This window comes from Cricetulus griseus, chromosome 3 (genome assembly GCF_003668045.3).
Source record: "Cricetulus griseus strain 17A/GY chromosome 3, alternate assembly CriGri-PICRH-1.0, whole genome shotgun sequence".
Taxonomy (NCBI): domain Eukaryota; kingdom Metazoa; phylum Chordata; class Mammalia; order Rodentia; family Cricetidae; genus Cricetulus; species Cricetulus griseus.
In genome coordinates, this window is record NC_048596.1 from 44,079,523 (window position 1) to 44,093,833 (window position 14,311).

Consider the following 14,311-nt stretch of genomic DNA (forward strand, 5'->3'; position numbering starts at 1 on the left):
TCTTCCTTGCAAACTTCAACAACTTGTAAGATAAATGTGATGCAGAGCCCACATGTAGAGATGAGAATACTTTACCCATCATTTTCCTCAGCTGCCCTAAAGCGGTCCTTGCCACCCACAGCTCATTCTGGAAGACTGGGTTTCATGCGAATTTAAATCACTCCAGATCAGCTATGCATAGTACCAGGGGATCCAGATCCAAACAAAATTGAAATAAAATAAACCAGACTCTGGAAAATTAAAAATTCCGTGAACCTTCTGGAAATAGTACCCAAACATTTGGAACATACATTTGAAGGTTTTCAGGCAATAAAGCCCATTATCGTGGGCTGATGGGGTTTATAGATGGGAAGTTTGGACATGATTTGTTATAAGGGCCTTTCCTGTTCTGTGGGTGAGTCTGAGTTTCCCAGAGTAAGGGAGATTCTCCCTCAATGGACATCACCATCAGGACTAAAAGGCAGCAACTAAGACTTACAGAACCTAGATTGGACATGCCATGCCCGTTTCTGAGTCTCCAGCCAGTACTCTGTGCTTCATGTACTGTTCATATAAGTTATTCTGCATGTTTCTCTATTGCCAAAGGCACAATCACATGGTATATGATAAAGGAAAGACAGAGGTCCCGAGTTCTGCTTTTTATTACTCCTCTAAATTATCATAAAAGCAACCCACTACTACAAACATGTTTAAATACGTTGTTTGAAATGGCTTTGAGAAGAAACCAGTAAGACATGAGCAGAAAAACGTCTAACCCACAGGAGGTGCTCAACAAATGCCTGTTGCTTACTGGATTTATTTATTATCTGCAACAATAGACCCGAATATGAAAAACTAAGCTAGTGGTGGCTCCTTTCCCCTATATTTCTTCTTAAAAGACACAAAATTCATGTACAAAGGCTATAGTAATTCCCTTTCCCCTCACCTTGTCCAGAAAGTATGCATATGTGAAGGCAGAAATCAGAGAATCCAAGTCACATGACTTAGGTCCAATAACTGCATGGACCTTCTCCAATCGTTTACTTCGATCCTGCAACCAACAGAAAGAAAAATCACAATTTTACTTGCTTTCAACTAACATCAAGTGGAAAAATTTTCAATGTTTCTGAAGTATACTTGTCTATATTCATACACAATGACAGAAAACAATAAATTTGTCACAAAATTATATAAAAACTGTGTATTATGTTTAATATGTTCAAGAAGAAAATAATTTACCTTTATTGAGGCTACCTATGGGGCCTCTATCCATTCAGGGAGCTGTATCTGCACATACAAGTACATACACATACACACATATCATACACACGTGCAATACATACATACACACAAAAAATATGACTACCTAAAATTAACTTCCTTTGAACTGTATCTCTGAGGCACTGTTTTCTTAGTAAGAAGCCATGTTGCTGCGAAGATCAGTTGCACAGAGTGCTATGATTGTCTCCCCCACACAAATCGTGTTTCTTAGCTTCAGAAACAATGTAATTTTTTCTCAAATCCCTCCCATACCATGTAGTCAAACAAACATGCTATCTGGAAAGGCTTCATTTTCTCACATTCTATCATGGATGTAGAAGATATTCTCTCTATATTGTCCTTTTTTAAGCAAATGAAACATTTTTCTAATTCAGAAAGTGGGGTATGATTTACATCATTGCTCTAAAACTCCAAGTTGTATCCATTGCTTCTTTAAAAGTATGTCTATTCACCTCTCTAGAAAAGAACACATACTTTTTGTTTGTGTGTTTGTTTTTCGTTTTGGGAGGTTTACTCAATAGTTATTTTAGATTCTTTTACTGAAGGCTGACATTTCTTTGAAACATTAAAACACTAAGTGCTTCTAGAAAACACCACAGCAAATTGCCTGACAAAAAAATTATAAATTTATATGTTTTCTTTCCTTTCTTTTGAGAAAGGGCCTCATGCAGCCCAGCCTGGCCTCAGCCTCACTCTGTTGGGGATGGAGGAGAACCTCTAATCTTCCTGCATCTACTTTCCAGGTGCTGGGATTACAGTAAGTTCCACCAAGATAGATGGTTACCAAACAGTATCTTTACAGTATGGTAGCAGTGGCATCTGTGTTTATGTCTCTTGCTTTTCATCACCTATTTTCATCTTCCTGCTTAACACTAACTAGACAGCCATATATTGTGAAATTGCTCCAAAATGGCAGGACTGGTCATAACTGTTCAACAAACACTTAGGATCCCTTCATGTGCAGACAAAAACAATATTAAACCACACCTAATAACCTAGCAGGTATCTTGCAAATGAACTTGACAATTTATTATTAGTTGTGTAGAACTGGTGGTATCAGAGTCAGAAACAAATTATTAAACAATGAGGATTTGGCCTGAGCATCAAGATGCAGTAAATATTTTTGCATTATTTTACTATGTTGCATAAGACGAGTGCACCTTGAGTATATTTATCCCCACATCCACTCTCCTCCCCTTTCATGTCCCTCCCCTTCCCATTAGTCCCCTTTGTTTCCCCAGATAGTTTCCCTTCTACTTTCATGCCGTCTGTAATATACAATTTTATGAATCAATAAAAGGTGAAGAAAACCTTGAAGGAGGTTGGATAGAGCCCATCACAGAGAAAAACGGCAGAGAGATTTTACATAAGCCATCCCCAGTTAAGTGACACTGCTAAATTAAAACAGACTCACAGTTTCAATTTCTTTGATACTTATTTTTCATAAAACAGAAAACTTAAAGTGTGATACAAATCTGAAGATGATTACAAGCCCCCTCCCCCATTACCACCTAGTCAGGCTCTCATGCTCCACCCCTCCCAGCTTCTCCAATCTTGTAAGCATACAGCTGGCTCACTGAACAGAACATCTTCTGAGGCGTTTAGCTAAGGTCTAGATTCTCAAGGTCAAGACAACAAATATTCTAGAAGCACCTAAGTAAATTTAGGGAAATAGAATTCCAGTCCATTACAGCACGAGCAAATGTATTAAGATATCACATTCCTGTAAATGCTGTTCTTCCGAGAAGCTCAAAGGTCTGGGGAGACATTACCTCACTTCTCCCATATCTTATGAGACAGTCAGTAGGAAGACCAATAAGGCTTTTTACAGGTCAGAGGAGCCTGTGATGGGGCCAAGCTTGTTTCCAGAATCTACAGCCTGACACGGTGAGAGCTGACCCCCTGCCCCATGTAACCACTTCATAATGCCTTAATGACTCTGTGCCCACTCAAGTGGACATGGCACCGAGAGAAAAGAGAGAGGGCTAAATATGCACACTAAATACAGAAGCACTGAAGACATTGGGAACATTGGCACAGCTGACTTACCTGCTCTCTTGTCTAGGCATCATCATTCCCAAAAATCTCTGTGTTTAACCATCAACTTTCACAAAAGAAGATGTGCAGGGCATAGCAATTTCTCTGTGTTGATGCATTTCCAAATACAACCCCAATTATTACTTTAGAAAAGAAAGGAGCTATATAAATGAGGATTGTGACTCCAAAGTATATTAGACTAGTTCTTCTTCATTTAAAGAGATGAACAACACATTCTCTTGGAGGTCAGAGACATGGTGGAGACTGGTGCAAAACCCTGAGGGCTCCTCATGGTGCTGCAGGCTGCTTTTTGAATGCCCTCTCATTTCTCTTCTGACTACTCTTCTCCCCATGTATCACATTATTTCAGTGTCGTGGTCTCTTCCAATGCCATTCATCCATATGGCGGCTAATATGGTGGTCAGCTTGACAGGGTCTCATACAGACAGAACAGTCATAATCAGATGAAGTAGATGCTGCTGGCTTGACCATCGCAGTGCACTTCCAAATGCTCTGTTGGTGCTTCCCCAACAGTTAATGTGCAAAATGCTCAACTCCCCAGAATTCCAGATCTCCATCTGAATATGCTTCCAATTTCAAACTACACCTTTATCTATCAGTAAAATGTGACTCCTTATCAAAGTTAACTTCCCAGCTCTTCTTCAAAACTGGAAAAATACATTCAGACTGCACTGCCCATTAGAGGATAGTTAGGGCCTAAAGCACTTTTAAACCCATCCATGGAAAGCAGAGGTCCTGACCAGAAGCTGGCTTCCAGAACCTTCCAACAACTGTAAGCTGACTTGTTCTAAATTTCTCCCTCTCAGAAATAAAGTTGTTCCTACCTGTAACTTTCCCAGTCCAAAGTCCTGTAAGAGACAGTTTCATCAAAAAGTCTTTGCTAGCCCATCATAGCCCCTCCCTTGCCCTTTTCTTTAAAATTCTATAAATATTTATTTAAATCATGTTTAATTTCAATTAATCTTGCTGGGGCAGGGAGATAGCTCAGTAGATGAATGCATGAGCTCTGAAGCTAAGCTCTTGGAACACAGGTACGCAGGTACACACACACACACACACCTCTACTTGTAACCCCAGCTCTTCCACAGAGAAATGGCTAATTGAACAGGGCAGAAGGTAATAAAGGGAACTCCTGGGAAGCTTTTAATCTCTATATGTGCAGGTGCATGGGTACACAGGAACACACATTAATTTCTTTTAGAAAATATTTTTCTGGGGCTGGAGAGATGGCTCAGAAGTTAAGAGCATTGATTGCTCTTCTAAAGGTCCCAGGTTCAATTACTCGCAACCACATGGCCTCTCAGAACAGTCGATAACTCCAGTTCCAGGGGACTTGACAACCATGACAAAAAAACAAAAAAACAATGCACATCAAAAGAAGAAGGAGAAGAATGAGGAGGAGGAAAAGGGGGAGGAGGAAAATTATTTTTCTGATAAGAAATATCTGCCTTCATATATGATATAAATTAATAAGGCAAAGATAACTACTGCTAACATTCACTGTACACGTGTTTTGTGTTTATATTTATACATGGGGAACTTCTATTTACACTTTTTACAAATTTAATTTTTCCATTACCAAAAATATGCATCTTCATCATTTGTTTTGTCATTTACTATGCATTTACTTAAGACAGTATATCACTATGTATGGCAGGTAGCCTTGGGTTCAGGATCCTTCTGTCTCACCTCCAAAGTGCTAAGACTGCACCACAGTGCCCAGCTTTTCATTCACTTTAAATAGCTGAATGGTGGAGAGAGAGAGAGAGAGAGAGAGAGAGAGAGAGAGAGAGAGAGAGAGAGAGATTCCTAGAAGCATAGGTGACTTTAAAAATCTCTATGGGGACTGGAGAGATAGCTCAGCAGTTAAAAGCACTTGTTGCTTTTCAAGACAGGGTTTCTCTGTGTAGCTTTGGAGCCTATCCTAGCACTTACTCTGTATACCAGGCTGCCTTGAACTCACAGAGATCCACCTGCCTCTGCCTCCTGATTAAGATTAAAGGCATGCGGCACCAATGCCTGGCCACACTTGTTGCTCTTGCAGAGTACCCAGGTTCAGTTCCTTGCACCCACATGGGGTGCTCACAGGGGATACAACACCTTCTTCAGACATCCAGAGGCACCAGACATGCAGCTGGTATATAAAGCAAATGAGTCATACACACAAAATAAAATAAAAAATTCTTAAAATATTATATTGCTAAATAGGATCTCTGGCTCACTGGCTTCCTGGTATGGGTTCAAATAATAAAAATACTAAAACCTGGCATCGTGGCACACACGTGTAATGCTAGGAGCTTGCGAGGATAAGACAGGAGAATCACAACTTGGAAGCTAGGCTGTTTTCTTTTTTAATTTAACTTTATGTGTGTTGGTGTGAGGGTGTTGGATCCCTTGGAACTGGAGTTACAGACATTTGTGAGCTGCCATGTGGGTGCTGGGAATTGAACCCAGGTCCTCAGGAAGAACATCTAGTGCTCTTAACAGCTGAGCCATTGCTCCAGCCCCAAAGCTAGGCTAAGTTTTATAATGAGGTTTCACCTATGATGGTTAATAGTTGTCAACTAGACTAGATTTAGAATTGCTGCGGGAATACTTCTGGGTATGTCTGTTGCAGCATTCTGAGAAAAGTGTAACTAAAGAGCAAGGACTCACTATGAATGTGGCCAATACCAATCCATGGCCCAGGGTCCTGGATGGAATAAAAAGAGGATACCTGAGCACCAGCATCTATTCTGTCTGAACACTATGTGACCGGCTGCCTTACACTCGTGCTGTTATGTCTTCTCTATCATGATGGATGGTACCCTCAAGCTGTCAGTCATAGAAACCCTCCCTTCTTCTAGTTGCTCTTGTCAGGTCTTTTGTTACGGCAATGAAAAAAGGAACTAATCAAGTATCCTAAAAAATCAATTTAAGAATAAATTTCAAAAACAAAATAAAAAAGGAATCAGAGATTAAGAGATCATAATTAGCTCCTTCTTGGAGGTACACCTCAGGTTGCGGGTAAAAGCAAACGCATTCACCAGAATCTGCAAGTGCAGGACACGGCATATTATATTCAGTTTTCTTATAAATGTCACAATTAAATTTGTGACCTAATTAGGAAAGAACAAAGGGCTTTCAGTAGTGAAGACTGAAAAGGTTCATGAGGTAATATAAGTGCCTTATAAAACCGAAATAGTCAATTCCGATCAATGTATGTTGCTAGTGGCCTCTGCCCTCATCACTACTCATCCTAAACTCTCATGGCTGAGGAAACTGAGCTAAAATGATGTGCTGAGTCCTTAGACTAGCTAGGGAAGGACCAGGCTGGGAGCACATTTCCACAAATTCCAGCTGCAGGGCTAGATAACAGCTGGATATGTCCACTGGACTGCAGAACAGAGACTGTTTTTACAATGAAAATAAAGGAAGGAACACATAAGTTGTTGACATTGATTGACTACAGCTAAGAGGAGCAGGATAATGTAAAGCTCCATGCCTTTAGGAATACAACAGTTTATGAGGAAAGTGCCTCTGTCTATGATAACTGGTCCCTTCTCATAATCAGCACATACTAGAGTTTGTCTTTTGTGAGTTTACAAGTCTTGAAAATCCTCCCAACTTTCCCTTTCAAGACTCGGGGGCTGTCATCTTTTTTCATGGTGATGGAAATGAACCTGGGTCCTCAATCTTACTCCTCAGCTCTGACCTAACTTGTGTTATGCTTAGTCCTCCACAGGAAAGACATTCACACTCTCTGGGAGATAGCATTTGGTAAAGGTTCTGATGCCAATCCATCCACATCAAAGGCAATCTGAAGGTTTCAAAAACTGAATGCGAAAGAATGGCTCCTATATCTGGCATGCACCCATGCCTCCTGAGGTTTACATAATTACTTATTTAAAAATTTGTAAAATAGAAAGTCACAAAGGGAACAAAAAACACCCAATTTCCCAAATTAAATCAATTGCTTGAACATTTAGTGTATTCCTTGTGATATTTTTCCCCATACTTCTATGAGTACTCTTTCCTGATATATATGTTTGCATTCTCTCTTCTGAAATTTGACAAGGCTCTTAAATTACTAGGATACAGATATTTCAATACCTAGAAATGGTTTGTTTGCTTGTATAGCCCCAGCTGCTACTTGGTACATTTAATGATTTTCTTTAATATGGCTCCTTATAATTTGTTTACTCAATCTTCCACTGGTAGAGACTTATTTTATTTAAATTTTTGGAAGCAATTAAACCTTCTGCAATGGATATTTGGGAGGGAATTTTTTTTGCATCCACTCCTAATATTTCTTTAGAATAAACTCCCAGACTTTAAATTTCTAGGTCAAAGAATGTAGTATTTTAACACTTACCAGAAAGGTTTCCAGATATACTGAATTGTTAACTCTTCAAACACATGTTCAAGTAATTACATTAGCAGGTAAAATAACACCACAGTGTTGTTTGATTGCTTTTTTATGGCTGTAACACAGTTTGATCCTTTTCTTTTTATGGGCCCCAAAACATTGCCTGCATGCTTTTATGCTACTTACCCTACTTTCATTGATGACTAAACTACTAAAACATTAACATACTGCACTTTGGTAATGTCTGTAAGATTCTCCTTCATTCTTGGACCGTGGGCATCTGTGAAAGAACCTGTCCGATAAGTTGCATTAGGTACACAGTATACATGCATTATTTAATAGAGCATTATCATTTTTAGCTCTAACAAGCAGTCATTCTCCGTGCCCTCTTTTCCCCAGCCCACTCACTTTGCTGCTAGATGAGGTTTCAACAACATGATCCAAATTTGACAGAAGAGCAGAGGTCTGCAAGGTCTTAAAGGGAACTCATTGACTCTTCTGATTTGCTTGAGATCACAATGGTAAAACAACTTACTGCTCAATCTAAGATGGTGACGATATCATTATTAAGTGCTTTTGGACACAGACAGATTTTGATAGACAACAGTACCAAAAGAGGAATGATAAATAATAAATAGGAGAAGAGACTGCACAGAGTCCTCACAATCTTCCCACTGGTAGGACAATCTGTGAACCTTCCAAGGAGCTTCTACACACTGAGATTTTAAAAAGTCAACCAATTCAAAGGAATACCAGGAAACTGACGTGTCTAGGTAACTAACAGAAAAGAAATGCACACTTGAGTCGGAAGTCAACTTCATTAGTAGTCCTGGAGGTCGAGTAAGACTGAGACAATTGGTAAAATGGCTCCTCTGCCCCACCATGTTTGCAAGAAATCCTGAGAAGCAGGTCTGGGAGCCACTGCCTCAATAAGAAGCTGTAATAAGCTCCTTAAGACGATGAGACCCTGTCAGTTGTAGAATGTCTCTGACATCAGTTTAGACAAGGAGCTGCTGCATTGCTTCAAACCAAGTCTAACTTTAGAAAGCACTGCTAATGACAACACTGTGATCTACTAAAATTGAGAGTTAGACGAGCCTTTAGGATTCACCACGTTGGAATCCTTCAATGTTTTCTCATGTAAGGTTGTCAGTGTACTATGGTATAATGGAAGAAATAACACACACTTAGGGCTACTACAGCCTGTTAAATATTCTGACTTTAGAAGTATTTTAAATGTGCCTTATAATGCTATTTAGTAAAACTGAAAGAACATGTATTGAAAGAATGACTAATCAATGTCCATTGCTTCTATTTGCTCAGCTTTGGATTTAATATGACTAAGGAAGGCAATGAGGGAATGAAGAAAGAATAGACCCACAGACGCACATAGAGAAAAGTGGGGATGGGATGGACCGTGCTCTCAAATGGAGATGCACAAATGGTCTGGAAACTCAGTGCATTTATTATATACTGCTGAATAAGGAGGCAGGTATATTGTACATAGTTGAACAAGGAGGTAGGTTAACTACTCTCTGTGGGAGGTCTCTGGAGGAGAGCAGGTACAGGTTGTAGTCATCCAGGAGGAAGAACAGTGGTTGATAGCTTCCACAAACCCTAGTGTTAGCTACTTAGACTAGGCTTTGCCATTCTCATGGGTCTGAGGCATTGGGATCCTTGACCTGGCTGTGCTCATGTCAATAATACACATTCACTTAGGACTTCCTCTGCCACACCCAGTGTCAATTACTTCTACAGTCCTCGTTTGAATGATTCAAGACCCAAAGAGTCTCCATTGACATCACCACCAACGATCCTCGGATTTACACCCACAGGCCAGGATTTTACATTTGGTGGGGGACATCTAAGGAATTATAGAGCTTTATATGGTGCTTTTGATGAGATTTTGCAGTTAGTTAAACAATGAATGACTCTTTTACTTAGCAATGGTAAGACACACAGGTAAGACTCTTTTGGGCAATGGTAAGACACACAGGCACTTTTAAAAAGTGAATTCTTCAAATTGAGACATTTCCACAAGAATACTGGTAATTTTTGAAGCTAAAAAGAGGGACATATGTCATTCTCCTACTCCTCTCTGCTAGTATATGTCTAAGAACTTAAAAAAAGTTATATGACATTGCAACTAAAATTAAAGAGGCTGAAAAGGAGGAAAAGTCTGGCTTTAGCTGGTACCAGAGGCCCCCTCTCTGGCTGTGGATTCCACTCTAAGCAATGCCAAAGGAAAAGAAGAGAGAACGTGAGATTCATAAATATTTCATTTTTCTTTAATGGATTCTCTCACAAAAAAATGTCTTCTGCCATTTTACATCATGTTTCCAGAAGTACCTTCCATAAGCTGGGGTCTAGATCAGGTCTGTAGACGTGCATGTCACCCCTCCTGTGACCAGCACTACATAGCACAGGTTGCTGCCATTTCTTTAATTATTTCTGTTCTTTGGCTTGGAAGGGCTGGAGCTAATTAGTCAGGTCTTGTTGTCCCATCTCACCCCCCCCCCCGCCCGCCCATGAACAAGTAGAGACACGCTCAGAAGGCTTCTCCCAGAAGCTTGGCTTTCTGTGCTCAGCTTGCATTGTCATAGGAAGATCTATTGCTTTAATACTCGAGAGTATTTGTCTGTATTTGGAACAGACATCAGGCCTGTGACACCACACACCTGGTGCATCAGAAATCCACTCAGACATGATAGTAATGAACAGACACGGGGCTGAAAGCAGGCAGGAGGAGGAGAGCTTCTGAGAGTGGTGCACAGGTTCACAGGGACATATGCAAGGGATATGCAGAGCAATTATTGTACTTTGCAAAGATGACAGTTTTTAATGATGTCATTATTTGTTACACTGTGTGTTTTTCAATGACAGAAGGACTCTCACCTTCCAGGTGACCTCGGTGTTCATTCTCTCTCTGTATATACACATATATACACACAAAGCAGATCAAGTATATGATTTTTGCAATCCTCTCCCCCCAAATTAAAACTAAACAGTACCTAACACACAGCAGTTATATATACAGTAAAGATTTATTACAATTCATGTTTTATACATTGAACACTGTAGGGGGATATGGTTGTAAATTAAGACATTTCTAGAAACAAGTAAATTCTGAATTATCCCACTGGTAATTTATTTATTCATTTGTTTTGGTGATGAGGGTTGCTTAGTTGGTTTTTGAGGTAGGATCTTATGTATCCCAGCCAGGCATGAACCGAGGATGACCTTAGACTTTTTAACTCCTGCCTCCACCTCCTCAGCGCTGTGGACTACAGGCATGCACCACCATATCTGGGTTTTGTAATTCCAGCTATCAAACATTGGGATTCACTCATGCTAAAGAAGCATTCTATATCTGAGTTTCATCCTCAGGGCCCCCACTGATATTTGAAAATTATGAATATGTTAGCATTAACTGGGTCCACATTCTAGTAGAGATAACTTCACCACAGAGTTCTCTATGTGTCATGTCCTTTCCACCATGAGATAATAGGACTTAAGAGTTTCAAAGAAGCAAATAGCTACTTTACCATTATCCAAATATTTTCCTTTTGTCCACTGAGAGAACTATCTGGAGTCTGAAAAGAGAGCTCCATAGTTGGCAAGGTTTTTGTTGTTTTGTTTTGTTTTGTTTTGTTTTTAAGATTAATTTTACTCTAATTATGTAAGGAAAGGGGCATACAAGTGAGTGTTGTTGTCCTTGAGGTCATAGGTGAGTCCCTGGTGCTGGAGTTACAGTGGTTGTAAGCTGCCCAGAGTGGGGGCTGGATCAGAAGAACCCAGTCCTCTGTAAGAGCAGAGAGTGCTTCTAACTGCCAGGTCATCTCTCTAGCCTCCCACAGAAACAGTTGCATTTCCTTTTGTACCTTTAATGGAATAATTAAAAGACAGATTATAGAGAATACCTCTAAGACCAAACTATCCCAACACATTTTTCAGTCTTTATGTTAAAAACCAATCACCTCAAAGGAAAAATAATGTATAACAGAGTAACAGAGAAATTTTTAGTTTTTGCTTTGTTGGACTTTCAATTAGAAGACATATTTAAAAATTTAAGATGGAGCAAGATTTTTAAATGTCATGGAAACTTCAATATATAATAAAATCTTCATAGTAAGCCTTGTGAAATAGATGATAATCAGTGTTTAAGATGTCTTACTCATCTTGTATGATAAATCTTTATCCATTTGGTCTAGTAGCTCTGCTCAATAATGAAAAATATGAAACTCTGAATTAAAGACTCAATCACCTATTTTGCTTAGTTTCTTGATACTGTGGTGTCTTCTCTGAAGATGCCAACCTGGGGAGTCATCATCAAGGGGACACTTCCCTTTGTAGCTAGTGCAGAGTGCAAGTCCTTCCCAGGGTGGAAAGAAACAGCAATACAGGGAAGTTTGTTGGCTAACCTCTGAGGAGGGGTGGAAGAGTACAGCCTGAATATCCAGAGGAGTGGATATCAACAGTGGTATGATGTTTGCTCGGTGATTGTATGGCCCCAAACCAAAAAACCAAAAAAACCAAAAAAAAAAAAAAAAAGAAAAGAAAAGAAAACAAATAAAACAAAACCAATGGCCAATCAACCAAACAAACCAGCAAAACATAAGGAGCCATATGCCTAAATATGTGCATGTAAAGATGGCTTTTGAAAATATGGCTTTTAAGTTTACTAATAATTTAATTCACTCTTCAGAGCAGAAAGGAGGGGGACTGATGTTTTAAACTAACAAAACAGAACTGCAAACCTTTGTGGGTGGTTTTGAGATATAGTGGTTGGAAGAACAGCTTAGGAGCTCTGTGTGACTGATAAATTTCACCTAACACTAACTGAAGAGAGAAACACAACTGACAAGAACTAGTCCTTGGACACAGTGAGAACATAGAGTACCCACTCTCACACAACTCCAGGGGGCACCATTTACACAGAATGGGATGATGTCATTTGATAGAGCCTAGTCCAATATGACATGTACTAATAAAAGGGGAAATTTGAACACAGACACTAACAGAAGGAAGACATGGGAAGAAGCCATCTCAAGCCAGGGGATGCTGGGCCCACCATCTGTTATGTGAGGAGCCTGGAGTCTTTCTTTCTTGGCATCTCCAGAGGAAACATGGCCTAGTCAACTGCATCTTCAGCATCTAACCTTCAGAACTGTGAGACAATCCATTTCTGTTGTTAAGCCACCCAGGCTTTGGCAGTTAGTTACAGCAGTCCTGAGACTTAGGATATCAAAGCAGTGGTCCACCACAGATTCATGGTGCAATTCTTTCCATTTTTTGTACATGTTTTAAATTTCCAAAAGTTTTTTTTTAAAGAAGCTTTGCACACAATCTCAGAGACATGAATAATTCAACTGTACTCTGCCATTGTCCTCCTGAGGAAAACTCTCACAGACAAAAGTATCTCTAATATCCAAAATACAGCTGGTCCTGTCTCCAGCCTGAGTCTAATTTCACATCTGTAATTCCTTTTCGAAAAATCGCTGGTAAATCTCCCAAACAAGGCACCAGCAAGCAAGCTCTACTGCACCTCCTGGCTCTTTCGGGTTCCCAGCGGCAAACTGCCTCTCTCAAGCATAATTGAAGGCAGCCTCATGGTGCCTGAGAAATTCACACAGGAGACAAGACAGAGAGAGGGGGATCTTTCTGCACTGAGCCATGATAAAGTCCTTCCAATTTGTACTCTGCCCAAACAAGAATGGCCTGCACAGGCCTTATAGGTGTCATTTAGCCATATGTCATGAAGGACATTAAATAACCCCATAATCACATCTAAAGGCTAAGTAAACCAGGCTACCACAAATACTAAAATGGATGATAACAAAAGCAGTCAGCATTTTCCAAACCATATGCTTGTAAATGGTATTCTGCAGGGAACCAATTAAAACTATGGGATACTTAGAACACAGACATATGGAACAAAACAGGGCAACTTATCTTGTCACTTCAATGCTTGCTCAGTACATCTATTAGTGAGATATAATACCGAATTATTAGTACAAATAAATGCTATCTTAATTATCAACACCAAAAGGCAATGGCAGGGCTTAAGGCCTCTGCCTGGGTGGTAGTGTTACTACTCTTAAAAGGGAGGGGGTCTACAGTCTCCAAAGAGTCACATGAAATTTTGGTCATGTTAAATATCAGAAATATAATTATTAAGGCAAATATTTGAGCAGGCTAGGTCTCTGCTTTCTCCTCTGGTGCAATAGAAAAATAAAAATATTTTCTGAAACTCACATGGTTCCCAGTGAAACCACTTAAAAAGTGCACACGGAAAAAGCATACAGGGATGTGTGATGCCAGAGTGAACCAAGAGTGATGTGTACTGCTACCGAACGGGAGACATGCTGGTCATTCCAAAGAAGCAATCAGAAGACTGATTTCAACAGTCATCAACGTAAAAATTTAGACAGAGTATTACTAAGATTCCCTGACACTAAAAAAATAAACCAGAAAACTTAAAAATCTGTGATCCATTCACAAATCAGCCTAATAGGTAAAAGACGGTCAACATTTTCCATCCAGTTATTTGAGTTTCATTTGCCATTATCAGTCAATTTAGAATTAACATTTAAGGGACCCAGACATATAAATTCTAATAAGACAGCCCAAACATAATTAAAGTAA

The 14,311-nt window shown here is 39.6% G+C and overlaps 1 protein-coding gene across 20 annotated transcripts in view; it reads right to left on the bottom strand.

Moving 5' to 3' along the window:
* Positions 1–14,311, bottom strand: part of LOC100767704 (prune homolog 2 with BCH domain) — a 254,057-nt gene that overhangs the window by 210,849 nt on the left and 28,897 nt on the right. For all 20 annotated transcript variants that reach the window (XR_004769034.1, XR_004769035.1, XR_004769032.1 and 17 more), the window contains one exon: positions 926–1,030. Coding sequence is in view for 13 of the 20 variants with exons in the window: in XM_035441939.1 (XP_035297830.1) it covers positions 926–1,030 (105 nt within the window). In the remaining 7 variants the exon portion in view is untranslated. The remainder of the gene's footprint in view (positions 1–925; positions 1,031–14,311) is intronic.